Below are 20,198 nucleotides of genomic sequence, written 5' to 3'. Positions count from 1 at the left end.
TTTTACATTTGATACTTTCTCTCTTTCCCCTACATACTTCAATGGAATGCAAGTACAAGTAATTCTTCATATTTAATGAGGGGGTTCACAACTAGTCCATTTTAAATGCCAGGATTAAAATCAAATTTGAAGTTCGTATTTTATAAGATTACTTTTTTTAGGCTTTCAGTAGGGATTGTAATTGTATTGTTTGGAGATGAGGCAGACCATACCTGCAGATAAGATTCTCGTGACAAGTTCATTCAGGGGCTTCAGGTGGGGCCAAGTGGAGATCTTAGCCAGGCCCACGGTGTTGCAGAGCCCCTTCTGTCATGGCATCCTTTAGTCCCAGGAGCAGGACACTCACTAATGGAGAGCTCCAAGATGAATCCAGCTGCAGGACACCCATCTGGTGATCCCGTGGACCACCTTGTGTAAAACGGTGCCTCGAAGTCCCGTATGTTCTACTTTGAGACAAAGATGGGTTATTTGTATTGTTTCATTCTGCTCTTTTTAGGGTGAGAATCATATAGTCAAACCCTCTTTGACGATAATGCTTAAATTTTGGTGACTTTAGCATTTTTATTTTTAAAACCACAATTGTTACTTGTAATGTATATATAGGTTTATCCTTTTATTTTTGCTTTTTTAGGACTTAACAGGTCTGGAACACGTGTTAATAAATTGTTCGAAAATGCTTCCTGCTAATATCACTCAGCTAAACAACATCCCGCCAACTCAGGAAGCGTACTATGATCCCAATCTGGTGAGTGCCATGGGTTCTTTTATGTAAAGTAGAAAGTATATCCTTATCGGGTGTTAGTTACATCATTTCTGTAGAGCACTTCAAAAACTAGAAGCAGGCTCTGTTTATAGGTCTTTGGTGGAAATCAGTAGCACAGATAATCCAGAATCATTCATATTTTTCTTTGGAATATCTTTTTTTCCTCCCTAATGGATGTTAAGCTAATACTGAGATTAGTTGCTTATGTTCTATAAGTAGACATCCTATTCACTAAGGATAGCGGAAGATAGTGCCAGAGTATACTCATTGGCTTGGGAGAACAATCCTGAGGTTAAACATCAAATGGAATCCCATCTGTCATCAAAGCTCAGTTGCTTTGATGCTGGCACTTTCTGGATCTTACCACTAGGGGCAGTGGATGATCTATACACAAGTATATCAGAGTAGCATTTGGCTGAAATGATTGGAAGACTTTGTTGATTGTAAGATGCATCCCAGCTTCAGAGAAATGATAATGTGGAAAAAAAAGTGCATTTAGAATTGATGGACCAAGGATATAATATAGCCATTATGTGATGCTTACAGTTAATTTTTACTGATACATATGGAAGAATGTTTATAAAATAAAATTGGGTGGGGGGAAAATGGGTACTGCCATATACAGAATATGGTTTGAACTATGGAAAACTCCTGATACCTTCACACACATCCCCAAAATTAATGAAAATGACAGTAGGTTAAATCATAGGTAGTTCTTTTTTAACATCTTTATTGGAGTATAATTGCTTTACAATGGTGTGTTAGTTTCTGCTTTACCACAAAGTGAATCAGCTATATGTATACATATATCCCCATATCCCCTCCCTCTTGCATCTCCTTCCCACCCTCCCTAACCCACCCCTCTAGGTGGTCACAGAGCACTGAGCTGATCTCCCTGTGCTATGCGACTGCTTCCCACTAGCTATCTATTTTACATTTGGTAGTGTATATATGTCCATGCCACTCTCTCACTTCGTCCCAGCATACCCTTCCCCCGCCCCGTGTCCTCAAGTCCATTCTCTGCGTCTGCGTCTTTATTCCTGTCCTGCCCTTAGGTTCTTCAGACCTTTTTTTTTCCTTTAGATTCCATATATATGTGTTAGCATACCGTATTTGTTTTTCTCTTTCTGACTTACTTCACTCTGTATGACAGACTCTGTGTCCATCCACCTCACTACAGATAACTCAATTTCGTTTCTTTTTATGGCTGAGTAATATTTCAGTGTGTGTGTGTGTGTATATATATATGTTTTGTTTTTTTTTTAAATCATGCAGTGTGCAGTCTTGTGTCCGGCTTTTTTTTTTTTTTTTTGAACATAGGTAGTTTTTTTTTAATATAAATTTATTTATTTTTATTTTTGGCTGCATTTGGGTCTTTGTTGCTGCATGCGGGCTTTTCTCTAGTTGCAGCCAGCGGGGACTACTCTTTGTTGAGGTGCGCAGGCTTCTCATTGGGTAGCTTCTCTTGTTGCAGAGCATTGGCTCTAGGTGCGTGGGCTTCAGTAGTTGTGCCACTCGGGCTCAGTAGTTGTGGCACTTGGGCTCAGTAGTTGTGTCTCGCAGGCTCTAGAGCACAGGCTCAGTGGTTGTGGCGCATGGGCTTAGCTGTTCTGTGGCATGTAGGATCTTCCTGGACCAGGCCTCGAACCCATGTCCCCTGCATTGGCAGGCAGATTCTTAACCACTGCGCCACCATGGGAAGCCCCATAGGTAGTTCTTAATATCGTTTTTTCACACTAGTATTTTCCATATTTTCTATAATGAATAGACTATACTTTCATAATCATAATAACATGTATTTTAAAAAAACTGACCATCTTGCAAATGTTCAAGCCTTATAATTAACTGCAGATGTTTGTAAATGAATGTAGAGAAGAGTAATGAATCAGTTAAAAATCTGATTCCTGAAAGAAGGCAATCATTCGTTTGGCATTCATTGCACACGGCAGGGATGGTATTTCTCACTTGTGTTCTCGGAGGGTCCCGGGAAGCTCCCTCATGAGGAGACAGTGTGAGGGGCAGCACGGCAGCTTTAGGAACCCGTAGACAAACTATAAGTGTTGCTGATCATGCGTTGGTTAGTTCAGCATATGACATGGGTTTCTATACAATGTGTCACTTAAAGCCAGTTCTCTAAATATTCTAAAACTTAAAACTATGAAATCAACAAAACTGAGGTAGAGGTATAAGACCTGGTGTCAGCCCTAAGGGAGCTTGCTCTAGTGGGGTAAACAGGCATGAATCAGCAGGTGGAGACTAGTTCTGGGTTGTGGGTTCTCAGGAGGCCTCGCATGGAGCTGATGCGCAGTCAGGCTAAGAGAACGGCAGCTTGTCTTGTGAGCTGCAGCAGTTTCTTCTGGATTTTTGGCACAATCCAGTAAAAATGCTTTGTCAGCCCCAGACTGTTACACAGAGATGTTAGTAGTTCTTTACAAGTGTGTTCTTAATGATTAAAAAGGCACATTTGTAATCACTGTAGGTGTTTTCCCTGCCTCCAGAGAGAATAGAATCAAAGTTTAAAAAAAAAAAAAAAAAAAGAAAGTAGATTGCATAGGCTAAAAAACATTCTCAGTTTTAGGATTTTTCAAACAATGATAAAGCTCTTTTCTGTTTTCCCCAAATTTGGAGTTACCCCCAACAAAGCTAATATAATCAACTCTAAATCATCCAGAGGTGTCCTGGTTTAAAAATTTTTTTATGTATTTGTCAAAATAAAGTTCTACCAGTTATCAGAGATCTGGGCACAGCCTTTCTCGGATCTCAGGAGGGGCACAGTGAGCCGAGGGTTCCAGGCTGCCCTGACTTGCCTTTTCTGGTATCTTCTTGGTGGGCAAACCCAGAGCACTGGACAGAGGAGGAAGAAAGGAGAAAGTGTGCTGGCCTCCTAAACCATCTCCCCTCAGCCTCTCCCCTGGACCAGGCCTCTCTGGTCTTCATTCTCTTCGGGACCACATTGTGATCGTGCTGACAGGTTGCCTTAGAGGCTGCTGACGTCACCCCAGATCCAGGGAGCTTTGCGAGTGGCTCAGCCTGTTTCAGTGCTCGCTCCAGACTTGTCTTTCACCATCTGTATTTCCACATCCGTCCTTTCACTTGTCTGTCTTTCCTTCTCTATAAACTTTGGGTTCCTAGTAAGATGTTACAGTTACCAACCCCTTGCACTCGTATAGAACTTAGAGAAGAGTGTTCCTTTCTAAGGAAGATGATCTATGCGTAGAAAACAGTTATTCATCTTTCCCTTTTACAGGCGTGATGAAGGGTTCTTGAGGGATTTTAGGGCTTTTTTTAAAGAAATGCACACATATTCATCTATTAGAGTATTTTATTGTTTTACCAAATATCTGGCATGAGGTTTAGAATCAGCAAATATCCCTTGAATGCTAAGGATTAAGTAAGTAGGGGCTGCTTTGCTAATGGTTATAAGTTAGTCTTGAGGCCTATGCAAATAAAGCTGTTTAGAGCATAAGTACTAATTATACAGACAGCATTAGTTAACATTACTCAAGTGAACTCTTAGCCAAGGTGTTGGCTTCATTACTGTAATTAACTGTTATTACTATAAGAATGACAGCTTAGCTTATGAGTATCATATAGACCAGTTCATTACAGTTTATCTTCGAAATTTATTTTCACTTTGAAAAAATTATAGCAATCACTTATAAGACTGTTTTAACAGATAGTGTGTAGTAATGTGTGATTAAAATAAAACCTTATTCACAGTAACAGGAAATTAGCATGCGGGCCCTAGTATGCCATTTGATTTTTTTAAAATATTACATTAAAATAGTCATCTTAATTATTGAGTCTTTCTGTGCCCCCTTAAATTTTGCACCTGAGATGAATGCTTCAGTCGCCTCACCCTAGTCTTTGCCCTGAGGTAACGTCTTTATTTTCTCGCAGCCACCAGTCACTAAAAGTCTAGTAACCAACTGTAAACCAGTAACTGATAAAATCCACAAAGCATATAAGGACAAAAACAAATACAGGTAAGTACTACATACATTTTCTCTTTGTTTAATTTAAGGATAATTATGAGTGGTATTTTCATAATTTTACCATAGTTTATCTATTAAGCATTCTTTGAAATTTATGTGAGATTATTTTCTTTAGTAATGTGGAAAAATTAAGTCATTCCAAGGATGTTGATTTTTTTAAAGTTTTATAAAACGCTTTTCTTATTGAAATTTTATTTTACATATCCACATAAATATTTAAACTCTTTAAATATGTTTTGATATTAGATTTGAAATCATGGGAGAAGAAGAAATTGCTTTTAAGATGATTCGTACCAATGTTTCTCATGTGGTTGGCCAGTTGGATGATATAAGAAAAAACCCCAGGTACTGTTGTTGTTGTTGTTTGTTGTCGTTGTTTTTAATTTAAGACATTTTAGGTTCACAGCACAATTGAATAGAAAGTATGGAGAATTCCTGTAACTTTAAAAATATCTTTAATCATGCAAGTAAACATGGAAAAAAAAGCAGTAGGACTAGAGAGACGGGAGTGGCTTATTTCTGTTTGGAGCAGACGGAAATGTCTAACGGTAGAGGTAGTGTCTGAAGCGAGAGATAGGAGTTGTGAGTTGAGATCGGGCCCCGCATGCACAGGGACGAGCATGGACATCTCAGAGTCCAGTGACAGGACTGCTCGGCGAGGCTGAGGGGCGGACGGCATCGTCGGGGAGGTGAGGCCAGACGGCTAGCACTCTCAGAGCATTTCTAAAAAGGTGCTCCCAGAGAAGTTGTTTTGGTGGTTAGACCTACCTTTGCAATTCAAAGTAAAGTTCAAATTAGCTTCTGAGGAAAAAGGAATGCTACCATAAATGTGAAAATTAATCCAGTAAACCGCAGTCATTCTTTGGGGATAAATTCAATGTTCAGGTTTACGTAAACCTTGAAAATTTCCAGCCTGGCCCCCTAAGAGTTGCCCTAGTTCGATAAAATTGGTTAAAATCTGCATTTTTGAGTTTTGAACTTTAGTGGGAAATAGGTGTTTCAGTAGTTTCTCAGAAAAAAAACCTTGGCATATGAAATTGAATGTTTTCATCTGAGTTTTTCAAATGCTTTTGGAAGTTTTCAGTTTTATCTCATTTAAATTATCTTAATTATACACGATCAGAGGTATAAAATTTCTGGGCATTTTAAAGCCATGGTATTTTTTCTTAAAATTCCATTCTTGATTTTTGGGCAGGGGGGAATATGGAATTTTAAGAAAAATGAAAATATTTTTAATACTTATGTAGTATATTCATAAAATATTTCCTACAAAATAACATTTCCCACAAGCTAAGCAAACAATAAGCCATAATAATTAAGAACCACCCAGCTTGCAGCTCTTTTTGTACATGCTGTTCCCTTCTTGGAATGCCCTGCTCAAATTTAAAAAAACAAAAAAAACCTTAAGAGCCAATTTCAGTACTTGCTTTTTGCTTCCCCCATTCTATCGATGTGCTTGCTCAGTCCTTGGTGATCTGAAGTGAGATCAATTGAGAATTTAGAGTTTTTAGTTGTACCCTATACTTTTATGTCTTGTGCCAGTTTGAAAGTTGTTGGGCGAGAGGATTCACAGACATCTTCATGATACTTAAAGGGATAGGGTTTTGCTGAAAAGACCCAAGGCAAGACAGGCTTTTCCAGCAGTGTCTGCCGGGCCCAGATACGTCCTATAACCCTGAACAGATTTTATCATCTTTAACTCCTGTTTTACTTTGGGAAGCTCATTTTTAAGTCAGGAGTGGAAAACCAGCCTTCTGACTGGCTTACGCTTTAAGGACAGGTTTATCGCATTAACAGGGAATCTAGGCTAGGCGGTATCTGGGCTCTTCTGCCCTTCTCCCTTCCTGCTTGTGTTGGCTTCATCCTCAGGCTGGAGATAGGGCAGCTGCAGCAGTTCCAGTGTCCCTGCAGACACAGCCATGTTCTGAGGCTATAGGGGACTGTCCCTTCCTGTGTGTCGTGTGTTGTTTCCTCCCCCATTTCTATACTGTGAAGGGGAGGGATTCACTTAACGCTAGTCAGAAGCTGACTCTGGGCTGGGGTGCGGTTGCCTACCTTTTGAGTCAGCTCATGGGGGAGAAATACTGAGCAAAATGCAAGTTCTCATAGGAAGGAGAGGGAGTGTTTGCTGGGCACCCAGCAGGGTCTGCTTTAGTTACCCTGTGTCTACACATACTCTTTGTCTCATACACATACTTTCTTCTTTAACTTTTCCCAACTTATTGAAAAATTTTGAAGATACAGAAAAATTGAAAAAAATAGTACAATAAACCCTTAGCTCAGACTTTTAAATTTTCAGCATTTTGTCATGTCTGTTTGCTCTCTCTTCATCTCTCTTTATGAACACAAAAACACACAGGTTTGGTTTTGGTTTTTGTTTTGTTTGCTAAACCATTTGAAAATTAGTTGCAAACATCCAGACCCTTTACCCCTCATTATTTTAGCACGTCTTTTTTTTTTTGGCTGCATTGGGTCTTCGTTGTGGTGCGTGGGCTTCTCATTGTGGTGGCTTCTCTTGTTGCAGAGCACGGGCTCTAGACTTGTGGGCTTCAGTACTTGCGGCACGTGGGCCCAAGAGCACGCAGGCTTCAGTAGCTGTGGTGCATGGGCTCAGTAGTTGCGGAGCACGGGCTCTAGGCACGCAGGCTTCAGTAGTTGTGGCACACAGGCTCAGTAGTTGTGGCTCACGGGCTGTAGAGCACAGGCTCAGTAGTGTTTAGCACATCTTCTAAACAGAGTCATTCTCCTTTATACCACAGGACCACTAACACATATCCAAGAACCTTAACACTGACTAAAATAATACCATCTAATAGATGGTCTATATTCAGACTTCACCAGTTGCGTCCAGATGCCCTTTACAGCTGTTGTTTGTTTTTAATCTAGGAAACAGTCAAGCCTCATGCATTGTATTTGGTTGACATAACTCTTTAATATCCTTTAATTTAAACTTCCCCAAGTTTAGAGAAGAGATAGGATAATGAACTTTCACTTACTCATCACTCATCTTCAATAAGCAGAGACTTTTTTCCTCCGTTGTCTTTTATAAGCATTTATGTTTTTAACTTTGTTGGTTTGAAATGGTATCAAGTTAATTCATTGCAATTAAGTCCATAGGTTCCCCATCTCTTTTTTTTAAACCATATAAATGTTTACATGTGTATATGAAGAAATCAGATTATATATTCTGTAGATTTCCTGAACTTTGGACTGTTCTGATTGTCTCCCAGTTGTTTAACGTGTTCCTCTGTCCCCTGTATTTCCTGTAAGTTGGTGGTAGGATCTGAGGGCTTTATTAGACTTGATAAAATTGTAAAAAAATAAAATTAAAATTAAATGTACTTCAAAAGTGGTGTTATCCCTACCTACTGTTTCAATGGGCCCTCAGCTTAGTGACTTTTGCCGGGAAGGGAACTTGAAACAAGTAGGGAAGCACCACTGTAACCTACTTTTTGCTGGAACTCTAGCATCTTACAGCCTGGTTGGAGACATGTTAAGAAGTTGTCATCAATCTCATAAAATCTATAGCTATAAGGAACCATCTCTATTGCAATGATCTACAGGACTGTTCTTAGTAATGTAACTGTATCAGTTCAGAGAACTCAGTTGTAGGCATTTAGTAGTTTTTCCCTGGATGCTAACAGAATGCTTCAGTCAGGGACATGCCAAATAGAAATTAAAATAATTTACAGAACAGTATTCCCCTAGAGAATCATATCAGTAAATGCAACAACTTGGGACATAAGTCCATTTAAAATATATTTGGAATCCACACTTCTTTTGTTAGGTAAGGATCATCCTTATGATAACCAGTAATAACCCTGGGTCTCTCTTGTTTCCAGGAAGTTTGTTTGCCTGAATGACAACATCGACCACAATCATAAAGATGCCCAGACAGTGAAGGCTGTTCTCAGGGACTTCTACGAATCCGTGTTCCCCATCCCATCCCAGTTTGAGCTGCCAAGGGAGTATCGAAACCGTTTCCTTCATATGCATGAGCTGCAGGAATGGTAAGTTTTCCTGTTTCATATACGTACATATGTGTATTTTTTTTTTTTAGAGCGATGAAATTTCTTTACTGTGTTATTTGTAAAGTACACATATAGTTTTCACTGAGCTCACTGGCTGAGCACACTCTCTGCGCCTTATTCGTCATCACTGCCATCAGAGTGGCTGCCCTGTTTCTTGAGTACCTGCTGGGCAGTATATTTACTCTTTACAGTGAAAGGTGCTGCTCTTGTTGCCACGTTACAGGTGAGAGCACAGTAACAAGTGAGTGATTTGCTCAAGGTGGAGTAGCTGACAAGTGGCAAGTCCAGCCTGATTCCGGACGCTCCACACGTTCGTTCCACTGTATTCCAAAGCTGCTTTAGAATGTTTCCTTCTTTGATTTTTACTACCATTTACTACCAACACTTAATTAGAAAGATAATTTTATCTTTCAATTTAGGGCAATTTTTGACCCTTTGCCTGCCCGCCATGCCAGGTACTAGGAATAGGGGCAAACCTCGGAGATATTGCGGGTTCGGTTCCAGACCACTGCCTTTCCCAGTTCATATAAAAGTTATGTTCAGACTATGTTGTTCAGACTATATTGTTCAGACTGAGTGTGCAATAGCATTATATCTAAAAAAAAAAGTGCATTCCTTAATTTAAAAATATTTGCTAAAAATGCTAACCATCATCTGAGCCTTCAGCAAGTTGTAGTAATATCAAAGGTCATTGATCATAGATCACCGTAACAAACATAATAATGAAGAAATTTGAAATATTGCAAGAATTACCAAGATGTGATACAGAAATACGAAGTGAGCAAATGCTGTTGGGAAAATGGTGCCGATAGACTTGCTTGACACAGGGCTGTGGAGTGCAGTAAAGTGAGGCCAGTTAGATGCGATATTGCCTGTGCAAGACGGAAGGGACACTGCGCCGGCCTTCACCGGAAGCCAGCTAACCAGCCGTGACACGGAGGACAATAGGCTTCAGTGCTCTCAGAGTACAGAGGAGGAAGCAGCTAGTTCCATGATGGGACGGTGACATTTGGACTCGGTTTTGAATTATGACAAGGACTTTTCCAGGTAGGAAGAGTTCCCGGTAGAGTTCCTTTGTACCTGCAAAGACACCGAGCTACGGAAGACAGTGCTGTGGACAGGGAAAGGAGAAATTGTGAAGGGCTATATCTGAATTAGACATCTTTCTTTAGAGAATAGGGCTTCCCAGGAGAGATTTTTTTAGATGTCTGTCTCATCAGAGTTCAATTTGGAAAGATAACTAGCAGTGGTTGCGGGGTTGGGCTGGTGAGGAAGGCGTCTGGAGTAAGGCAGTGTTGTCTGGGAACTCGAGGCAGAGAGACAAGCAGTAAGCATTTCAGTTGTCCTGGAAACAGATGGTCAAGGTGTGAACCAAGGACATGGCCCAGGGAATAAAGAGAAAGCAGTAGATACAATTGGCAGAGATTTGACAAAGGAGATTAGCAGACCTTGGCAGCTAGAACTCTTCGGTGTCTTGCAGTTGGGTAAGTGAGACAATTAGCATGTGCATTGCTACTATGTACATATTTTTATTTTCATAAGGAAAAGTTGTTACTAAATAAGTTGTCTTCTAGCAATGGCAAGGAAGGGCTTCTCACCATTTTCACTTTCCTTTAGCTCAGAGGAAAAAGATCTTTGTACGGTTCCAGCCGTCAATCCCCACAAATCCAGTTCGTGACTAAATTCACCTTCAAGGGCCCTACTGAATAAGGAAGGAGTGGGTTTGAGAGTAGCTGGAGAGGGCTTTGGTTTCTGTGTTGTGAATCAGGTGCAGGTTGCTCTTGGCAGTTCCCTGATCTGGGGGCTTCCTTTTCCTCTGCCCGCCCCGCTTCTGCGTCATCTCTCACTGCTGACCCACCAGCGCCGCCCTACTTTCTGTTGGATTGGCCAAAAAGTTCCTTCTGGTTTGTCCACGTTACGGAAGAAAACCTGAACGAGCTTTTTGGCCAACCCGACAGAAACTTTTTCCTTCTCTTTCCTTTCGTGATCCTGCACTCCCGAGTCCCCTGTCATCTTCCCCTGGTTTCCTGCAGTGGCTTTCTTCCTGTCCCTTCCTCGGGGACAGCAGCTTCCGCACTCAGAGCAGCCCATGTGGTGTGCTTGTCGCTCCTTGTAGACTGTGAGCGCTCGTCGGGGCAGAGGCTGGCGCTCCCTGTCCGAGCCCACTTGCATCCCTGGTGCATGGCAGGTGCTCAGTGCCTGGCTGGCGGAGGGGAGCTCAGCTGCCCTTCAGCTGTTACAGGGTCCTCTGGTCACTGGGGCAGCTCATTAGCTGTGTCACAGCCTGTGGCTTCTTAGCTCTTCAAAGTACACGTAGATTCTGAATGATACTGTAGACATTAGAACTCACTGAGCTGGTTTTTGATCCTCTTAACGTAGGACACACAGGAGGAAGAACAGGGCAGGGTACCATTCGGAATATGTGACTCAGAGTAGAGACACCCACTACCAGGCAGGTGTGAATAAGCCTGGAACTCAGCACAGAGGCCTGAACCTGCCAGTTGTCAGCATATCTTCTAAGCCTTATGTTAAGCATTTATTTAATCTTCATAACAAATTATTATTTCCAAATTACAGGTGATGAAACTGCTGTACTCCCATTTATCCCCAATATCCTATCTATCTCCTAGTCCAGTTGATTCCACCCTCAGAATGTCTATTCTGTTGCTTCATTCCTTCCATTCTCACTGCCCTAGTACAGCCCTCATTCTTTTCTCTGCCCAGACTAACCGGATTGCCTGCCTCTGGCCACCTGCTTTGACATCCATCCTTCAGACGGCCACCATTTGCACCCCGATTGTGACGCGCACACACACACATGCTATATATCATCCCCCTTCCCACAGAGTATTATGTCCAAACGCTATTGCCTGGTTTTCCAGAACAACTGCAGTTCACACCTACCTGCTTCTCCTTGGCCGAGTGTCCCTAGCGCCTCCATGGCAGACTTGGCTCAGTTCTGCAGGACCCAGCTTGCAGCGACTGCTGACACTCATCCCCTTTCTCAGCCACAGGCTCTCCTTCCCCACTGCAAGGCTCAGATGAAGTGCCACCGTCTCTGTGGTGCTTTCCTCATTTCGCTGTTTTTCCACAAGACTCTGCTTTTGATAATAGATGTTTCTGTCCACCTGTGTGATGGCTGGTTGTCTGCACGTCAGCACCTCCCCAGGTTTGCAGATACTTTAGAGCAGGGACTTCTCCTTGTCACCTTGCTGTATCCACAGGAGGTGCTGGTTGGGTGACTGAGCGAATACAAATGAATGGAAGAGGGGATTTTGTTTAATTTGTTAAAAATTCTAATTTGAAGTCCTCTCCCCTGCCTGGGTAACTTTTACTGATTCAAATATTTACTATAACAATGAAAATCTGAACTCAGGTGGGAAATGTATAATTATGTTAACATTTTAGAATTGCCTCCAGACATTGTTTTTGTGTTTCACAACATTGTTTTTGCTAAACTAGTAAACGGTATATAGTTTTACTAGGTGATGATAGTTAAACCCTACACAGAACTACACATTTTCCTTCTTTTCTCTCTGAACAGGAGGGTGTATCGAGACAAATTGAAGTTTTGGACTCATTGTGTGCTAGCAACATTGATTATGTTTACTGTATTCTCTTTTTTTGCTGAACAGGTAAGTTTTATATATTTTATGTGGATATCAAACAGTATTTCTTGGTATATTAACATCTGATTTTTTTTTTAAAGAAAATGATATAAATTCATAAGAAAATGTTTATTTCTTCTGTTGGCTTATACATGTATGTTAAATATTTCATAATATTCAGGCAACAGTCATAATCGCCTTTTTTTCCCATTTATCTTCTAAATCTATAACCAGTATTCTTTGTACCTGGAGCTCAATAAATAGAGCTTTTCAGTTTTAGCCTGAAGTCTACAAGTCAAACTATTTTAAACCAAAAAACCCACCTCGAATCCGCATCTGATACTAATTTTCTGTGGGTCTCCAATTTTCTTTCTTTTAATCTTTCTAAACTAGTGGCCACAGCGTCTTACCTTCAGGCCTCCCTCTGTTCTGCTGACGGTGCCTGGCTCGGGCACACGGCCCGTCTCCCACTTACATTTCCTTTGAGCTGCTGGGAGTTCATCCCCACACAGGTGCACGCACAGCCACCTCCCAGCAGTTAGAGGGAGATTTGTGAGGTCAAGAGAAAGGGATAAGAGAATCCTCATTAGGCCACAGCAGGCGTGAAATGCTCTGAAGAGAAAGGATTCGGAAGGAAGGGACGGGTGTCTGGGCTGACCCGACTTGTGCGGGGCAGGCGAACCTGCCTCATTCCAGGTGACTCTCAAGTGGAGCTTTTCCGGCTGTCGGTCAGGATGGGAAGCTTACACTGAGTTTACTTACAATGAGGCGGCGGCGGCCTGAGAACTGAGAGCTTTAGGATAAATAGCCCTGGGCTTCGTGCTGCAGATGGAAGGAAACTCAGGAAATAAAGGTCTGACAGGCGAGCAGGACTGCAATTTAACCTTCATCCACTTCCCAGGGAATAGAAACCTTCCTCTTGATCTTGTTGCCGTTGTTCTTGGCAAGTAAAAATCTTAGAAAAAAAATCTTAAACGGACTGTACCTGCTTTTAGAACAGAGGTCCAGCGAGGAAGCTGTGAGTCAGCTGTGTGCTGGCCTGCGATGGGGAAGGAGAGGGACACTGGCTGAAAGGAGCAGCTGGTGGCCATGGAAGGAACAGGAGGGCCTTTCTTCGCTGTTGTTTATATCTGCAGAGAATAGGGGACCAGAGAGGCAGGAGGAGGGGGGGAGGAAGGGAAGAGTAAATCCCCTCTCCTCCCTGACACCCTGCTCTTCACCTACCTGAATCAAATTCCTTCACTTCTACACACTCACAAACGAGCCAGTGGCTGCCTCGTCCTCTGCCCCAGAATCCCAGCTCGTCATCCAGACCATCGTGGTCCACGCTTGGGCAAAGCTCTGCTTTCACCTCAAGATGGAGCAGTAGAAATTGAATCTGTAAAGAACACATTTTTCTCATTGAAACTTTCTTATAAAGGTGGTCAGGTTTTCCATTTCAGACGTATCATGGATAAACTGTTTCTATTAGAAGTATTTATCCAAGTTCTAAGCTACTAAGTTATAAATGAACTTTTGTATTTCAACCCATTCATGAACTTGAAAATACAGGCAATGCCCAATGATTATTGCTGTGGTTACTAAGTATAGGAAAAAAAGTGGTGATAGAATTCTTAAAAAAAAATTAAAATTCCAACTTACACATGTAGTCATTTTCAAACCCAGAGACAATATCTTAATGTCTGAAGAGTCCGTTTCCTTCAGTAGAAAGACCTGACAAACAGACACTGTGAAAGTAAATATACGTGGTAATTGCTATGTAAAAATCTGTAGTTTTTATAGGTCTTAAAAAAATGAAACTTGGACCAAAGTAACTTTAAACCTACAAAGCCAAACAAAATCAGTGGTTGGTTTCGTTTTGAGGGGAGGAATGATGGAGACTTATTTGCTGTCTGTTTTTTATGTATAGGACTGTGGAAAAGATTAAGGTCATAGGACCCTCAGAAAGAAAGTTAAAAGTTTGTCAACCTGGAGAATTAAAATTTATTTTCTGTCTTTCATCCTTTAGTTAATTGCACTTAAGCGGAAGATATTTCCCAGAAGGAGGATACACAAAGAAGCTAGTCCTGATCGAATCAAGGTATAAAAGATCTTCATCTGAAAATCTACCTCAGCTTTCACTGACCATTTTAAAACTCGACATCAGAGATGTCTTCGTGATGTAATGCTTAGCCAGCTTGGCCTGAAGAAGGAAAAACATCCAGTATAATAACTTGTTTTCTGGAATGAATATAGCCTACTGACCAGGAATTGCTTAACCAACACACAGAAAATTTGTGTTGAGCAGCTCTGGTTTTACTTTTAAAGCATTTGCTGCTCATGGACCGGTCTTTCTTTCAGTGAAAAGCCTCACTGATGAGAGACAGCAATGGTTGCTATGGGAACTGAGCAGCTAACTAATATGAGAAGCCTAAGCCAGCTCGAGTGCTTTTGCTAAGAGTCCCCAGTCTTTTGCATTCCAAAGCTTTTTGCTGTGGTTTTACATTTTGGGGTTTTTTTGTTTGTTTCTTTTTTCCATTTCTCATTTTTAAAGTAAGTAGATACTAAGTTAACTAAGTTATCCTTGCTTTTGAAAACAATGAATTGGGATGTGTAAACGTTTTTATAGATGTTATTTAACTAATGCAGCAATATCACATCCTATTGGCAATATCTAAATTATGGATTTTATTAACATTTAAAACAATGTGATCTTAACCCACTTACCATTATTTATGAGCTCAGTGACTGACATCTGATACTATGTGCTTGTTTTCTTCAGCCCCTAAGAATACTGTGATTTCATGTGGAGGCCTGATTACAAAGGGCTAGAGTTAAGTAGCTGAGCTACTTGCCAGATGTAATTATGTTTTGAAGATGTACATATTCAAAAAGAAGTGCCTCATTTTAGAAATGAGTAGTGCTGATGGTAGTGGCCCATAACAGTGGTATCTTCTTTAATACTCACCAGTATATTCCAGTAGCTGGCTCTCAATTAGTTTCACATCTTGAAGGATCAGGAAACTTTTTCTGTAAAAAGCCACATGGTAAATATTTGCAGGCCACATGTGTCTATGTTGCATATTCTTTGTTTAGTTTAGTTTTTAACAATACTTTAAAAATGTCAAAACCATGTCTAACTCGCAGCTGTACAAAAACAGGCCACCAGCTGGATTTGGGCCATAGGCCATGGTTTGCTGACCACTGGGATAGAGAATTAGTATTTTTATGTGTGGGTAAGCCCTGATGTTCAGCCATGTTTTATTTATGTCATTGTACTGTGGATTTTATGTGTCCTTTTTTAACTCTGACAGGTATTTTAGACCATGATCTTAACAGTATTCTTTCAAAATGGCATACATATTTTGTAAAAATAACTTGTAAATAACTGTGTTTGTGCTGTAAGAGTTATGTATTTCAAAAATTGAAGTCTCATAAAAACTTAAATTTTATCTGCTGCTTTGATTTTTAATCTTTGAGGAATGAGTTCTTTATCCAGATTCAGAAATCATTTGAGTGCTTATATGGCATGTCAGGATCTGTCTGTAACACAACTGAAATTAAGTGGAAAGCAGTGTAAGGAGAGGGTGGTTGGTAGTATACAACCTGGAGAATGTCATTATATGGGGGAAAGTAAGTTCTAAATGGGATTTATGTGGTAAAAATTCAGGGGTTATCTGGGTATCTTTCTTAACGTGAAGAATTCTAGAAAAGTTAGAGAAATGAATATTTGGGTGTGATGGAGATTTCTGGTCAGGTGAATATAACCCACACCTTATTCAGAGCTTAATAGATAATGAGATGGATAACAGAATCAGAATATTCATAGAATCATTTATCTAATGATTCAGTAGAATCATTAGAACAGAAGAACCTCAGAAGTTGAGTCGTCAAATGGTCTTCAAGAATTTTAAAGCCTCAGAACCAATAGTCCAAATGAAATCCTCTGGAAGATCAGTATGTAACACAGAAGAGGGAAAGCTTCTTATCCTACCTGACCCCAAGGCGGTGCCTCCAAAACCCCCAAGCTTCACAGGCAGAGTTTCAAAGCCCCACATCTTGTATGTTATCATCGAGGACACCAGGGCCAGGAAGATTACGTGACTTGTCCAAGGTCTCACAGCCAGTTGGGAGCAGAGGTGGGCTGGAGCCCAGCTTGTCTCTTTCTCTAGTCCCCTCCAGGCCATGCCGCCTCCCCAGGACACAGTGGCATGTGCGGGTGAAAAGCACACTCTCTGCGGTCCGACTTACAGGGTTCGAGTCCTCGCTCCTAGACATTGATTGCCAAGATTCAGCTTTCTCTTCTAAAACGTAAGCGGCAATACTGGTGTCTGCCTACCTCATAGGCTTCCGGTGAGGATGGAAGAAATGACATATGCAACATACCCAGCACAGTGCCTGGCAAATACTCCTGCCTGATAAATGTCAGTGGTGAGGATGATAGTGAGGAAAGTATGTAAAGGACTGTTATCCAGGTCAGGGGTGAGGTTTCCAGTGTAGTCTTTAGGGTGAAATTATTACATTGCCCTTAGCTAAGAAAGTGACACATTTTCTAATTAAAAATATTTTTTGCCTACTTTTTCTTCAAGTGTTTATTTTTAAAACTGTTTCTACATATACCAAAAAGCATACAAATAATGATCAAGGGTTGAAAAGTAAAATGTGATTGCAGCTTAGGTCAGAACATTTAAGGAAGGAATAGCACTAATCCCCCAAAATTCTTCCAGACTGTGGAAAAGAGAAGGAACACATTGTCTAATTTTTCTGTCAAGGTCAGCACAACCCCACACCAAAGCCTGGTTCAGTTGCCACAAGATAGGAAAAACCATAGGCCAGTCTACCTCATGGGAATCCCAAACGAAACACTAGCAAGCCAGGTTAGTTCATTCTCCAAAGGAGCAGCACTTGATGATCAGGCTGGGCCCATCCCAGGATTACAGGTTGGCCCAACACTTGAAAATCAGTGCAGTTCACATCAGGAGGACCAAAAAGGGAAACTGCGTGTTAATCTTTTTTAAAGAAAGCAAGGTTCATCGAGATTAAGAAAAAAATTTAAAGTAGAGTCTAGCATAATAACTTCCCATCCATCAATAGTTATCAACATTTTGCCACATTTGTTTGCTCTTTTATTGTTCTTTGTTGCTATATTTTAAAGTAGATCCTAGACTTCCTGGAGACAGGGAGACAGGGGAGGGAAGGGGCTTCTTGTCAGTCTAATTGCTCCTCCTTCCCAGTTGCCGTGGTAACAGCTGCCTGCATCTTACTGAGCACATTTTATGTGCTAAATGCACAAATCTAACACTTGCTTAAGGAAAAAGCAAGAGGGGCACAGGAGACACTCTGCCAGGACTGTAGCTCAGCACTGCCCATCCTTGTCCCTGTCTGCACGTCAGCTTTCTCTCCATGGTGGGGCTGTGGCAGTTCCTGGCTCACATCCCACAGAGAGGCAGGAAGCTTCCTCTCTGGCTCTAATATTGAAAACCCTGGTGGAGATGAGTTACTGTGATTGGCTCAGTCTAGGTTCTGTCCCCATTTCTGTGGCCAGGGGATGGAGACTTTTAACCAAAAGAAGAAGGGAAGGGGTGCTGGGCTGATAAAAACACCACTCCAGCTTCATAGAACAAAGATTGGGTGCACATGGACGTCCAAGTTTCTGGATTAATTACTCAAGTTGAAGGCAAGCTGCCATATTTGAAAGCAACTGGAAAAATCAAATCTGTTGATTAGAATACAGTGGACCTTATAATTTTTTTCATTATTGAAAGGATTCAAAGAAATGTATGGAGAGCATCAGTACAGTACCTGTCACATAATAAGTGCTCCAGAAGTGGTTCACAATTAGTCCCCAGTTCTTTCTGATCTTCCTTCTGCTTTTCCTCCCTTGCCAGTCTTGCCCTGGCCACACACTGTGCCAGCCACATCACATTTTTCCAAACATGCTCTGCACTTTTATGCCTCTGTTCCCTTGCAAATGCTGTTCTTATTGCTTGACCTGTGTTTTCCTTATCTGTTAAACTCCTGCTCATACCTCCAGATCCATCACCAATAGTTGCTCTACTGAGGATTTTCTAAAAGACTGGCTATGTCACCTTGAGTCCTTTGAGACTATGACTAAGGACATAAGGGATATAATATTTAAGCTTTCAGACGACCTTGACAAGATTCTACAGCACTGCTGACTAAAGAAAATGAGAGGGACGGGGATCGAGATGGAGTAAGAAGATGTGGAGCTCACCTCCCCCCACAAACGCATCAAAAATGAATCTACATGTGGACCAGTTCTCATGGAAAACTAACTGGAAACTTGCAGAATAATTCCTGTACATCAAGGCTGCAAGAAGGATTCCCACGTGGTTGGGTAGGATAGGAAGAAAAACATCGGCTTGGAACAAAACAGAACAAAACAAAAAACCCCAGAATTCCCTGGTGGTCCAGTGGTTAGGACTCCACACTTTCACTGCCAAGGGCACGGGTTCAATCCCTGGTCAGGGAACTAGGATCTCACAAGCTGCACAGCGCAGTCAAAAAAAAAAAAAAAAAAAAAAAACAGCATTGGGTCGAGACCTGTGCCCCTGAGAGGGGACTCACAGGGGAGGGGAGGGGAGGGGAAATCGCAAGGGCAGAGACTTGCCCTGAGGAGTGAGTGGCCTGAGCCACAGACTGGGCGTCCCACGTGGAGGAGAGAAGCCTAGACCCCGCTCGTGAGAAGTACACGGGTGCTGGCTCATCCCCAGACAGAGTGGAGAGAGGTCTGCCCTAGTGGCTGCTATCTTACTGCACGCCCCATTTGAGCTGAATGAACACCTCACTCCCCTCACTCCACGCCACAGCTTGGTACTGGATCTAGCGCAGCCAGGTCCTGGGAAAAGACTTGATTTAGGATGCAGAAGTGGCCGGGAGGCCTGGGGTATGGTTCAGGGGCCTGGGGTATGGTCCAGGTGGGGTGGCAGAGGCCACTGGCATTTACTCAGTGTCATAGAAGCAGCCCAGACTTCTGACAGCAGCCCAGCTGCTTCAGTGCCCACAACCAGAATGCCATGAGCCCCAGCCAAGCAAACGCTTGAGCCCTGCCCATTCCACACCACAACATTGCACTAGATCTGGGACAACCACAACAAGGGAAAAGATGCGACCTTAGGCTACGTCTGAGTGGAGCTGCAGACAGCTGTATAGGCGGTGCATGGGACCTCTGTTAAGTACACGTGCCCCACTTACTTCTGCACTACCCTCCTTTGGGGCAAAGGCCCCGATGCAGAGAGAAGGAAAAAACACAAAGGGAGCAGAGCCAGCTCAAGCCTGACCCTCAGGGCATCCACTCCAGCCACTTGGGAGCAGGCCCTGCCCCTGCCGCTGAGCAGAGAGGAAGTCCGCCTCACACCCTGTGCAGATTCTAGCAACACCAGCCACACCTGCTATCAAAGCAGTAGTGGACAGCACACCCTGAGGAAAGATGTAGCTGACATCCACATCAAATCCAGCCCTCCCATCAAAGACATTGGGCACATGCAGTCTACACAGGGATGCTCCCACATAAAAACACCCCTTCAAGACAGTAGATAACTGTTAAACCTAAATTCATAGAGACAGAGAAAGTTAAGTAAAATGAAAAGGCAGAGGAACTACTCTCAATTGAAAGAGCAAGAGAAAACCCCTGAAAAAATAATGCAACAGAGATAATCAGCCTACCAGACAATGAATTCAAGAAGTTGGTAATAAAAATGCTAACTAAATTAAGAGAATCAATCTAAGCACAGATCATTTTAACAAGGAACTAGAAACTTAGGACTTAATAAGAAAATAGATAATTCAATTTCTGAGATAA

General features: G+C 41.9%; 1 protein-coding gene across 5 annotated transcripts in view; it reads left to right on the top strand.

The window, feature by feature from the left end:
• GNPTAB (N-acetylglucosamine-1-phosphate transferase subunits alpha and beta) overlaps positions 1-15,848 on the top strand; it is an 81,044-nt gene extending 65,196 nt beyond the window's left edge. For all 5 annotated transcript variants that reach the window (XM_036866447.1, XM_036866446.1, XM_036866445.1 and 2 more), the window contains 6 exons: positions 632-745; positions 4,664-4,749; positions 5,005-5,103; positions 8,601-8,768; positions 12,334-12,424; positions 14,406-15,848. In XM_036866447.1, the coding sequence (XP_036722342.1) occupies positions 632-745; positions 4,664-4,749; positions 5,005-5,103; positions 8,601-8,768; positions 12,334-12,424; positions 14,406-14,483 (636 nt within the window). In that variant the 3' untranslated portion in view covers positions 14,484-15,848. The remainder of the gene's footprint in view (positions 1-631; positions 746-4,663; positions 4,750-5,004; positions 5,104-8,600; positions 8,769-12,333; positions 12,425-14,405) is intronic.
• The last annotated feature ends 4,350 nt before the right edge of the window (positions 15,849-20,198 follow it).

The sequence above is a fragment of the Balaenoptera musculus genome, chromosome 10 (assembly GCF_009873245.2).
Source record: "Balaenoptera musculus isolate JJ_BM4_2016_0621 chromosome 10, mBalMus1.pri.v3, whole genome shotgun sequence".
Lineage (NCBI taxonomy): Eukaryota > Metazoa > Chordata > Mammalia > Artiodactyla > Balaenopteridae > Balaenoptera > Balaenoptera musculus.
This window is presented reverse-complemented; position numbering and strand designations above follow the sequence as displayed.